Below are 12138 nucleotides of genomic sequence, written 5' to 3'. Positions count from 1 at the left end.
CTATGTATGTTTCACTTGGTTTGCGTCCCATCAAGTTAAAAAGAATTATATCCTATTTAAAATCATGATTTTTTTTTTTTTAATGGTTGAAAGCAACATCATGATGTCAGGAGATTGTTAGATTTCTGAATTGTGTGAGAGCTGAACTAAAACCACACAGCCTGTTTGTTTGAGGAGGAAGTTTAAAATTCTTCATAGTTGTTCATATCTGTAGTGTTGAACTATTTCCAAACCATAACTGAAATATTGGGTACATTTAGTGAGTCGACCTTCTAAAGTTGTGAAACTAATGTTGAGTCGAATTAGGTATTTAAATAATGAACAAAACAAGAATGTATTTTTAAAACTACTAAATCTTCATTAATGGTAATTCTGTTCCAGCAAAAATAGTGATGTTATAGAAAACATGAGAGTTTAAGTTGTATATTTGAAACTGTAAAAATGAATAAATAAATAAATAAATAAATAATAAGTCCCAAGTCTTCTTGCCTCTCTTAAAATAAAGTGGAAGTATAGGGGCGCCTGGGTGGCTCAGTTGGTGATGTAGCTGCCTTCGCCTCGGGTCATGATTTCAGGGTTCTGGGATTGAGCCCTGTGCTGGGCTCCCTCCTCAGTAAGGAGTCTGTTTTTCCCTCTGCCTGCTCCTCCACCCTCTTGGGCTCTCTCTGTCTCTGTCTCTGTTTCTAACTCAAATAAATAAATAAAACCTTTTTTAAAAAATGGAAGTATAAGAAAACATTCGGCTATTGAATGCAAGAAGATTTTAATGGGTTACGTCAACACTTTTCTCTTTCCCTTTATTATCCCAATATCTTGGAAAAATGGTCAGAATTCCTAGCTATTGTGTCCTTCTCCTCTGTCACCTCCCCAAGCTCTCTTATCCAAACTGCTTCCTTAAAGATTCCTAATAATTTCAAAGATGACAAACTAAATGACTCTTTTAGGTTTTTGCCTGTTTGACTTCTCTACAGTAGGTGTTGACAACTCATTCCATTTAAATACTCATTCACTCATTCATTCAGCAAATATTTCTTTGTTGCATATAATAATTTTTTCTCTCAGATGTGACAGTGGTGCTCCTGACCCGCATTGTCACTGGATCTTCTGCCTTGGATTTTGTTTTTAAGCAGTGAAGGACCTGCATGTATTTGTCCAATTCTCCTGTCAATGGTTCATATCTGAAAGAAGGCTAGCAGTGTTTAAAGGAATAATTCATAGAAACTAACAGGAAACTACCAGCTACCAAAAATATGTGCATGGGCTCTCCCAGTAGCTATTATAAAGGTTGACAACCAGCCCTCTTTTTATTTTTATTTTTTTTCCAGCCCTCTTTTTAAAATTGACCTCTTTTTCAAGTTTATTTATTTTTTTATTTTTTTTCAAGTTTATTTATTAAACTTCTTCAGAAGAATACTAGCTACATGATAAATACATACTGCACTTGGAAACCTCAAGAAATTAGGTGAAACCTTGGCAGAGTTAGAGAAGGAGGAATAGGAGTCCAAGAATCATGGTGTGGTGCAGAGCCATGGATTGGTCTAACTGATGTACCCACACTCCTCTTGAAGTGTGGATCCCATTTATTCATGGATATGAGGTCCTTTGTTCATTTTGGATGGATGGATCAAAGCTTGATTCACTGGAGAATATTTACCCTCATTATATCTATTTAGTAAACTGGACAGGACTGGTGCTACTACTCCGTTGGTTTTTTGTTTGTTCATTTTGTTGTTGTTGTTTTTGTTTGTTTGTTTTGTCACCTCAGAAGTAAAAGTGAGTTAAGACAAAGTCTCATACATAAAAGGACTCTGAATTTCTCACACTTGCTTGTAGTACAAGAAGAAAAATCTTAGGGGATAAAAGCCCTGCAGAAATATATAAATGTCCTGGAGTAAAACAATGTAAAAGGTTATGAGAAGCAAGGTAATTCATTCATTAAGATGAGTTAATACAGAATATAATATCATGGACTTTCCAATTGTTGGAGGATTAACATGTGGTACTTTGACTTGGGAAAGCCTATCAGGGATATTTCCTAGCGCTCTTTGGCCCTAGCACTAAAGCTCTAGTACTAGAATACTCCAACATGTCACAGGCTATTTTCTGCTCATGCTACAGTGAGCAGGCCCTCTTCCCAGGAGCACAAAGAGGGTCTTGGAAAGAGCCAATCTGCATGAGATCTGAGAAGGAAATACCCTTCCAAAATAACCTCAGAAAGACATCAAGAAATGGCAAAAATTACCTAATGTGGGTTGGGCACACCCAGCATTCTACTGTGTTTAGTTGTACAAAACTAATTTTGTAATTTGTTCTCTGTGATTTGAAAGCCCTACCAGTCTTGAGCCATTTTTTCTCATTATGAGAGGGCCCATTCTGGGACAAAATGGGATTGCAACTGAACCATCACAATAGCCTTGGAAGTTGGCGGTAGAGTTCTTAGGTACTCATTTTTTCCTCAAAAAGAGCACTGTGCTCTCTCCAGAGTTACCACATTTTCCCTTTGGTCCTAGGAATAAGGCCCTTGTGTAATTATTATGCTAATTGATTTTAGAGACTGATGGGATGGTCTTCTTGTGAGTGCCACTGCATGACCTTCTTTTATGGGGGAGGCTGAAGTGGCCTGAGAGCCACAGCATCATTCTGAGAAACATCTATGTTTTGTTTCTAAGACAACAAGGTCATTCAGGGCAAAATAGGCGCTATTTTACATGTGGAAAATATTAATGACAGAAATGATTTGCGAAACTGGGCCAGCATCACATTTTTCCTTGATTTATCACAGGCTATTTTTTTCCTTTTGTTCTTTGACCACCTTTCTGCAAATGCTTTGATGAAGAAAACCCAACTACTAGACCAATAGAATAGGACTGTAGCCCATGAGAGAAACCATTCATAAATTCAAAAACATAGACAGGCCCCATCTAGACTCTTATGGAATCTTTGCAAATGTTACAAGCCTAAAGGTTTTCTGTTTGAAAGTTTCCTAAGAAACAAAATATGTGAAATGCACATTACTGGTTTCTTTTTCCCATGCAATTCCCATCCTCTCTTCCTGCATTTTCAGATGAACATTATAACCAAATAGAAATGCACCTCTCAACAGACTGTTGTTTCCAGCCAGAGTACAAGAGAAAGGGGACAGAAGCAATTTTCATACTGTCCAAAAGAAATGCATTTATCTCAGGTCAAATACTCAGGAGATTCAGCAATATTCCTAAGAAGATAAATATAATGTGGTGGTTAAGAGCAGACTGGCTGGGCTTGAATCCTGGCTCTATTCTTTATCAACTATATAGATTAGAACCCATTGCCTAACCTCTTTTTCCTTGAGTAGCCTAATCTGTATCCTGGGGATAAGACTAGGTCATGCTTCAAAAGGTGGTATTATGTTAAGTGAGTATTTAGAACTATTTACCTGTACATAGGAAATATATAATAAATGCTATTGATTATTATAGAAGTTTCAAAATAAATAATCCTCCTGTGCCCACTAGAAAATACACCATTACTAGGTTTTAGAGAATTTTTTGCACAATTTATAATAGCAATTTCTTTTTTTTTTTAAGATTTTATTTATTTATTTGCCAGACAGAGAGCACAAGTAGGCAGAAAAGCAGGCAGAGAAAGAGGAGGAAGCAGGCTCCCTGCCAAGCAGAGAGTCTGATGCAGGGCTCAATCCCAGGACCCTGAGATCATGACCTGAGCCGAAGGCAGAGGCTTTAAACCACTGAGCCACCCAAGCACCCCTATAATAGCAATTTCTTTAAAACATTTTATAATTAGATGATAATGCATAAAAAGAAATGTCATTATAAACATAACATTATTTCCAGATTGAGGAAAAAAGAGTATATTAAGTCTTTATATTCAAGATGTAGAAGTACATTCTGAGACACAAGATGAAATCATTCCCTGAATTCTGACTTTTAAGATAATATACTAATGAATGTATAAAATTTAAAAAAAAATAATGATAAATGCAGTATGCATCTCTGATTGACAGACCCAAAGAAAGGTAGAAATTAGTAATAGTCTTAAAGTATGTGTCAAGAGACTACATAGTTTGTGACCTTAAACCAGAAATATTACTAAAAGGAAAAAGAAAAAGCCATTCCCACTTCATTTTGAAGATTTTCTAGATAAGGACATCTTTTCAATTGATAGTGAGCTTTGTGCATTCACCCGGCAGTGAATTGTGTGATTAAAACCCAAGTGGTAATTTTCTATTATGTATTCTTTACCACAATTTGTTTTTATTTTTTCTAGATATTATTTATTTATTTTATTTGACATACAGAACAGGGAGAGGGGCAGAGGGAGAGAATCCCAAGCAGACTCCAGGTTGAGCATGGAGCCCTACTGGGGCTCAATCTCATGACCCTGAGATCATGACCTGAGCTGAAACCAAGAGTCAGACACTTAACCACCTGAGACATCCTAGGGTCCCCTTAACCACAATTTAAAAAAAAAAAAAAACTTTTTAAGAAGACCTTGGAAAATTCATAAAAAGTATTCAAATACTTGGGGTGATGTGACAGCATGAAATTTTCAAGCATGAAATGTTATCACCTCAGATAATTGTAACTTCCCCTAAACACTCAACTATATTTATTCTAAGACCTAATGCACTGTTGGAATTAAAAGCTAAATTTTGTTTAAATAAGTGTATGTGGGGCACCTGGGTGGCTCAGTCAGTTAAGAGTTTACCTTCAGCTCAGTTCATGATCCTCTGCTCAGCAAGGAGTTTAATTCTTCCTCTCCCTGTGTGCTCTCTCTCTCCCTCCCGCTCTCAAATAAAAATAAATAAAATCTTAAAAATAAATAAGTAAGTAAGTAAGTTCATATTAAAAGGAAAACCTGAATAGTAATTGTATGGAACATGAATAGAAGGAACAATCATGGCACCTTTCGATGGACTGCAACTAACCATCTCCCAAAGCGCCTTGCTCCCAGCCTTCCACGGGTGGTCTCCAAAGCTGATGAGCCCAGTTGTGCCTCTGCCCCAGGCCAGCCACATGATTTCCAGACTTCACTTCTCTTTTCCCAAAATGAAAACTTTGGGCCAGGGTGATCTCAAACATCTCTGGTGGCTCAAACGTTCTATAATTCTATCACTGTTGCAAACTCCAACCCCGATCCCTGATTTTAAGCCTCTTTTTCACAAACATGAACATTTTCATCTTAGGTAACTAAAGAATCCTAGAAGTAAGTGTTGATTGTCAAAATATTTTTTTTCTTGCTTCAGAATCTTACCACAGCCAAAGTAATTTTATAAAAACTTCTACTCAGTATTCAAGAGATACATTTCTTTTCCCCAGAGAGAATTAATCATAGGCAAGGACTGGAAAAGGCAGTTTCCCCAGATGAAGCTTAAGCACACTCCCACTGAGAAGCTCATTCTATTTTAATTTGCCAATTAAAAGTGGCCTGGGAAATCACACATTGTCGTTATCTCATTAAAAATGCTATACTTGTCACTCTCTTTCCTCTCTCTGGAAAAAGAACACTCACGTAGCCCAGCTGCTCCCCACAGCTTCCATCGTCAGCCCCCTTAAAAGACTGGCTCTATCTAGTGTCCACTGGAGAGGGCACCTTCTGCTGTTCTTGCTGCCACAAATTCCACAGATCTCTGGTCACTAACAACACTATCGGATATTTACTATATCCATGAAATTTACTGAGCACTGAGAAGAGTTTAAAAGATACTAAAAAGCCTTGTTTTCAGCAAATTAATGGCCACCCTCATTAAAAACCAGAGCCTTATAATTATATCTGTTAAATATTCCAGCCATACCATCTTTGGGTTCTATTTGGCTCTTCCTCAACCCCTTCTGCTATCTCGCCTGCTTATCTGTGGAATGACATCACAAGCCCGGTACTGATGGTTGAGGTCACACTCCTGTAAAGATTTCTAAAAGCTTGATTTTTGTTGGCATGACCCTTACAAATTTCCTTCTTTTATAAACTATATATTGAGTTGACATCACATATGGGGAAAAACAGTGATTTGAACTGGTTATTTGTTACTGCTTTTCAGTTTCTAGTGAACCATAAAATGACTAAAAAGCAGGAGTAAGAAGGAAATACTGCAAAGATTCTTAATAATGGCTCGTATTTAATAAATGCACCTTTGAGTAACATAATAATAATAGATAAATCTTTTTTTTTTTCTGACTTTTCTGCATGTACTTGAACCCAATTCTGTGTCTACACCTACAGGTCATTCTAATTGCCAAAGATACATCCTCAAAGAGCCCACTATCTTCTGCTTAATAAAAACACACACCGCTATAGCTCACTAGGGGAAAGGAACTTTGCCTGTCTTTAATTAAAGGGCATGATTACCTTATTGCCTTGAAATCCCTTCGGGCCTGGATCCCCTGGAGGTCCACTAATGCCCTGCTCCAAGGTGAAAACCAAGAATTAGTTCTGTATACAGAAAGCCAACCAGGAAGGAATTGTTCATTAGGGTCCCTAGGAATGCTGAAGTTAGAAGTCAGACTATAGATCTGGTTACCTTGGGGCTGCATGTGACTGGGAAGTGGAATGAGATAAAATTGCTCATGTCTTATAGGCTGTTTCTAAAATAGTACTTAAGCTCAGAGCAAACATTTATTCACGAGGTGTTTGCTTTCTGTGTTGCCACCCTTACTGGACACTCTTTTCAAAAAATTTTGAATGAACACTTTAAAAAATATTTTTAAATATTAATATTCAATATAAATAAAAATTCAGTTTATAACTGAAAGTTGGAGTTTCTAATGACTCCAGGATAACCAGAGTTACTGCCCTGCCCCAAGACAATTCTAGGCCAAAGCAAAGGAGTTGATGGTTAACTAGATGCTGTCTAGAAAATTTTGGGTCAAGTTATAATTTTTAGTAGACTTTTTGAAACACTGCAATTAACACATACCCTCCCCCATCAAAACTTTAGAGCAGGCCACTCCCCAGACTGGGGTAAAAAAAAAAAAAAAATCTGATCTAAATTATTTTTCGAAATCCTTGGAATATGTTTAACTTAAATAAATGCCTTAAATAATTTTTCCATGTTATCGAGCATTAAGTACTTATAAAGATGGAACAGTATAAATACTGTAATGTAAATAAAATGCATAGTTCTTCCAACTATATTACAGCAGCAAGGCAAAAATAGTTACATCCTGTTTTTAATTGCTTTGGATTTATCAGTATTCCTAGACCCAAATTTTTAGACTATTATCCCTCTACTAAGTAAAGCCATCTGCTGGTACCTATCTTTGGAGAACCTGAATTAGTTATTCACAACATTAGGGCAGTGATTGCCAAACTTTGTTAAACATTGGAATCACCTGGGAATCTTTAAAACTACTGATGCCTGGCTTCAATCCCTAGACATTCTGATTGAATTATCAGAGACAGCAAACCCGTACAGTGGGTTTTAAGAGCTTCCCTGGTGATTCTAATCCTATTATTTTAATCTAATCTAATCTAATCAAACACAGACTTACCTGAAGTCCTCTGGGTCCCTTTGGTCCATGTGGTCCTAAGGATCCCTGTGGAATAAAATGAATGGCAAGTTGCTCTAAATATCCATTATCAAACTGCAATGATTTTAGGTGGAGGAGAAGGGAATATGTTCTCAGTAATGGCCAATCTTCCCAGATTAACCAAACAGCAAAGCCAACAGATGCAGATGCATTGTTAACAAAATGATCCTAATTAATAAGCCAACTTGAGGTCAAGTTTCCCTTTAGTAAACTCCATGAAAACACAATTTTAGATGTAAGTCCTTCACCTGTATATTGAAAATTTGATCAGAGTAAAGAATTTATTTCTTAACATTCTTTAGAAAGCAGTACACTTAGTGGAATATTGTTTCTTTCCAACAAGGCAAAGTCAGTTCAACTAACAATGTAGTAAGTTTCCCCATAAGATCACTCTTCTGCCCATCTTCAAGACATGCAACTTAAGAGAACAGTGTTTATACTCAACCCTCTTTTGATGGAAAGTATTTTGATATGTTCCATAACTAGGAACCCCTTTAAAATTTATTTTTATGAGAATATAATAAAGTCTAGTTTCTCTTTTCTCACTTTTTTTTTCTTACCAAAATATAACCTGTTCGTAACAGATGAACCTTAGCAATTATAGAAAAAAGCAAAGAAACGGGAGGAAAAATCACATAGAAGCAACTGCCGTATATGCCATGTATGCAATAATTACGTTATTTTTTTTAGGCCATATATGCAATAATTACGTTTCTTTAAATAATTTAATTGAAGGGCATATGCACCTTTGTGTCGTTCTTTTTTTTTTATTATTTTAAAGATTTTATTTATTTATTTGACAGAGAGAGATCACAAGCAGACAGAGGCAGGCAGAGAGAGAGGGAAGCAGGCTCCTGCTGAGCAGAGAGCCCGATGCGGGCCTCGATCTCAGGACCCTGAGATCATGACCTGAGCCGAAGGCAGCGGCTTAACCCACTGAGCCACCCAGGCGCCCCTTTGTGTCGTTCTTAATCTGGTCTTCCACTGTATCAAAAATATTTTTCCATGTCATTAAAAACGTAATGGAATAATATTCAAGAATATGAATCTATCGCACTTTACTTACTCATTTCCCTAGTATTGACATTACAATTGTTTCTGATGATTACTATTTTAAATAATATTTTAACGAACATCTTTGTATATAAGTCATGTCCCTCTTCTGATGGATTCCTAAAGATGATATTCTGGAAGAGGATGACAGACACAGAGACAAGGAGAACATTCAAGGCTCTCTCACTCTCTTTTATGTCTCGCACCACACATGGAAAGATAAAGCAAAACTTCCCTCCACAGAGTTTGTTCAGATTTCCATTCTTACTCCCTGAGTAGAGAATGTATATCTTCACCTTAAACACTCCGCATCAGTGCTGAGTATTATTTATTGTCTCAGGGTTGGCTAGTTTGATAGACGAAATAATATTTTCATGTGTTAATTTCACTTATTTGATGGCTAATATATTTGGATTTTTTTTTTCATTTACTAACCATTTATATTCCTTCACTCATGTCTCTTCAAGTTCTTTGCATGTTTGACTTATGAACTTATATGAACTCCTCATGTCAAGGACACTATTTCCCTGACTCTAGTCATGCCTTTTTTTTTTTTCCAGATTTTTACATCTCTGACATTAAGATGTGTCTTACCATCAATTCCATCTTCTGTTTATAATTGACAGCACTTTTTCTTTCTTTTTGGCACAGAAAATAATAGGACATTTAACAGTCCCTGACATCTTAGCCAACGAAATATGATATTAACTCTTTTTCAGCCATTTTCATTTCAAATAGTTTTCACGGTTACTGTTTCACTCTCATTTTTGTTCTTCTGTGTCCCTCCTTTTATACTTTCAAGTCCACGTCTGTCTCCCATTTTCAATTATCCTCTGGGCAGAATCTATTCATTACTACAGTGTCATTTTGCCCAGAGATAATTACCAAGGCTACATTTTTCAGATCCATCTGGCCTTTAACTCCATAGTACTTTAAAAGCTTTCACAAAGTCTCAGGCTATTTAAAATGGTTAGTTACATAGGCCGGTGTCATTATCTTATTCTCTGCTTTTCACCTTTTGCCCATTTTTCCCCCTTGTCTCTCTCCTGTAATTAAGTTACAGATATTGAAAGAGTTGAGTGTCTTGGTAGCATGCTGTTCATAGTTCTTAACTATAATGAATTTTTTTTTACTCTACATTTTTGGATCCTTTGTCATTACATTTCAAAGTGCTCTCTGTATATTTCTGGTCCATTAAGGAACTGCTTACCATATTTAATGTTGTCTCCAGTTTAAATACTTTATTCATATTCATTTTTTAGCAAAAGGTAAATACCATTCCAATTGCTTGTGGCTTGCTGCAATTTCAAAATTTCAAACCCCGGCCTTACCTAATTCTGCCACATTATTTATAATTATTTCATTAACTTATCCCATAGAGTTCTTCTCTCTATTTTGGAAAGTGCTTGCTGTCGGTGTTTACATCTGAAAAACAATTCCATTTCGACCAGATTGGAGCTTGGGTTGACTTTGCAGGTTAAATTATTCTTTTCCCCATAACGTTGTGTAGGTCTGGCCTTAAAGGTTAGGGGGCCACAAGGCAAGGTCTTAAAGGTCCCTAAGAAAGGCATGTGGGGGCTCCATTAGGTATGGCTTTGTTTTCTGCTTCACGTTTTACAGATTTGAAAATGGAACCAATGACTTTGCAACTCCAGTAGTGAGAGCAAGGCAATGAATCCCAGGAATTTCCTCTTAAGGAAACTCAGACCCAAAGGGATCAAGTTGTTAGTATTTTAAAAATGTGTTCCTTACTTTGTCACCTTTTATTCCTGGTTTGCCACATTGTCCACTTTCTCCCTGAAAAAAAAAAAAATAAATAAATGAAATAAATGAATAAATGAAATAAATAAGAGGACATTTGCAGTCATTCAGGGTTAGGATTTTAAAAAAAGATTTCTTGTGACATAAGCACGTTGCTGGGTCATATGCATGCTTATCCTCAATTGTGGGTTGTTTGGGCATTGCCCTCTGAAAAGTTCTACCCAGGAGTCATCCTTAACTCAACAGAATCAAATCCGTGACACCACCTAGTGAGGCTTAACGTCGTGGAGTGGTGGATGAAATTAAAAGGACAGAGACTAAGGTTTACTGAGCATCTAACATATGTTCTTTGCGTGTGTGATTTAATTGAGTCCATATCACAGCTCAGTGAGATCAGTTCACACTTTTGTTTTGGAGATGAGAAAATTTAGGCTCAACAAGATGACTTCCCTCTATCAAGTAGCTCAGACTCACAGTCCCTGTTTTTTTTTTCCACAACATGATACCCCATCCTGAATACCAACTTTGATCAGTTAGTAGTAAGAGCAAGGTCCTGAGACCATACCACGGGTTGGTGAGAAAAGGAGCCATGAGGAATTAACAAGAGGGGACAGGCAGCGTGGCCAGCACGCTGTTACTTCCCACCATCTCACTCTCCAGTCCTGCCTTTCCTGGAATAGCGATGGAAAAAAGAACTAACATTTAAATTATGTTTTGCGGTTTATGATCAATGTTATTTTGCAGACATAATCTCGGTTAAGCTGCCATTAACTGTCTGACATAGCTATTATTAGCCCATGTTTATAGACTGAGAATTTGTGATTCCAAAGGTTAAGTAACTTGCTCATGTATAATGAGAATTGGGACCTCTGAATACCAATCCATTGTATCAGACGTCTAAGACGTGGAGTAATTAGAACTAAAAGGTATAAAAGGCAATTAGAAAAACAACTAAAGATAGAATGTTCAACTGCTTTCCTATATTTTTTTTCTGAACCTCAAAGCAATTCCTTTTAAAATCTTCTTTTATCTGAGCATAACTGACACACAGGGTTACATTGGTTTCAGGTGTACATCACGGTGATTCAACTTCTCTATATAGGACACGGTGCTCACCCCCATGTAGTGACTATCTGTAACCATACGACACTATTACAATATCACTGACCCTGTTGCCTAAAAGCAATACATATCTTTAAGCTCTGGCAACTCAGCTGGAGAGGTTAGATGAGTTACTTACATGTACATGCCAGCCAGTGACTCCTAGTCTAGTGCTCTCACTACTGTCTTTCTGCTGCTGCTGTAGAGTCCACAAGCCGTAAGCCACACTACGCAAAGTGCCACCACACCGTGACATAAGAAGCTTGGGCTCAGTGAACATCAGTGCCCTGCCTCCATTAAAGGATTCACACGGTGAAAAATGCATGTCAGGTGAACAGTGTATTTAGTGATACAGTGGATTTCTATTCTGATGCAAGCTTTATCTCATCACAAAATACCAGCAAGCAGTTCACAGACCGACAACATGCGGGCAGACCACATTTGGAATAGTACTGCTCTAAAGAAGGGAAATAGCAATTGTAACCACCAACCAGGGGTCCGAAGTCCAAAGCCTTTACATTACTGCTAATCCCCATAACAGATTATTTTAGATGAGAGAGAGAGAGGCAAAGGATATTCAGAGAGATTAAATAGCTTGCCCATGACCACAGGCTTGAGTCTGTTAGATTCCCAGGTCAGTGTTCATCAACCACCCTGCCGTGGTCTGCAAGTTACTTTCCACTAGCCTAGGGTACGA

General features: G+C 37.2%; 1 protein-coding gene across 1 annotated transcript in view; it reads right to left on the bottom strand.

The window, feature by feature from the left end:
* Positions 1-12138, bottom strand: part of COL28A1 (collagen type XXVIII alpha 1 chain) — a 153997-nt gene that overhangs the window by 119405 nt on the left and 22454 nt on the right. Inside the window, exons 8-10 of the mRNA XM_059397539.1 lie at positions 10332-10376; positions 7488-7532; positions 6346-6399 (exon numbers count right to left, since the gene is read on the bottom strand). Of these exons, the coding sequence (XP_059253522.1) occupies positions 6346-6399; positions 7488-7532; positions 10332-10376 (144 nt within the window). The remainder of the gene's footprint in view (positions 1-6345; positions 6400-7487; positions 7533-10331; positions 10377-12138) is intronic.

The sequence above is a fragment of the Mustela nigripes genome, chromosome 4, assembly GCF_022355385.1.
Source record: "Mustela nigripes isolate SB6536 chromosome 4, MUSNIG.SB6536, whole genome shotgun sequence".
Classification (NCBI taxonomy): domain Eukaryota; kingdom Metazoa; phylum Chordata; class Mammalia; order Carnivora; family Mustelidae; genus Mustela; species Mustela nigripes.
This window is presented reverse-complemented; position numbering and strand designations above follow the sequence as displayed.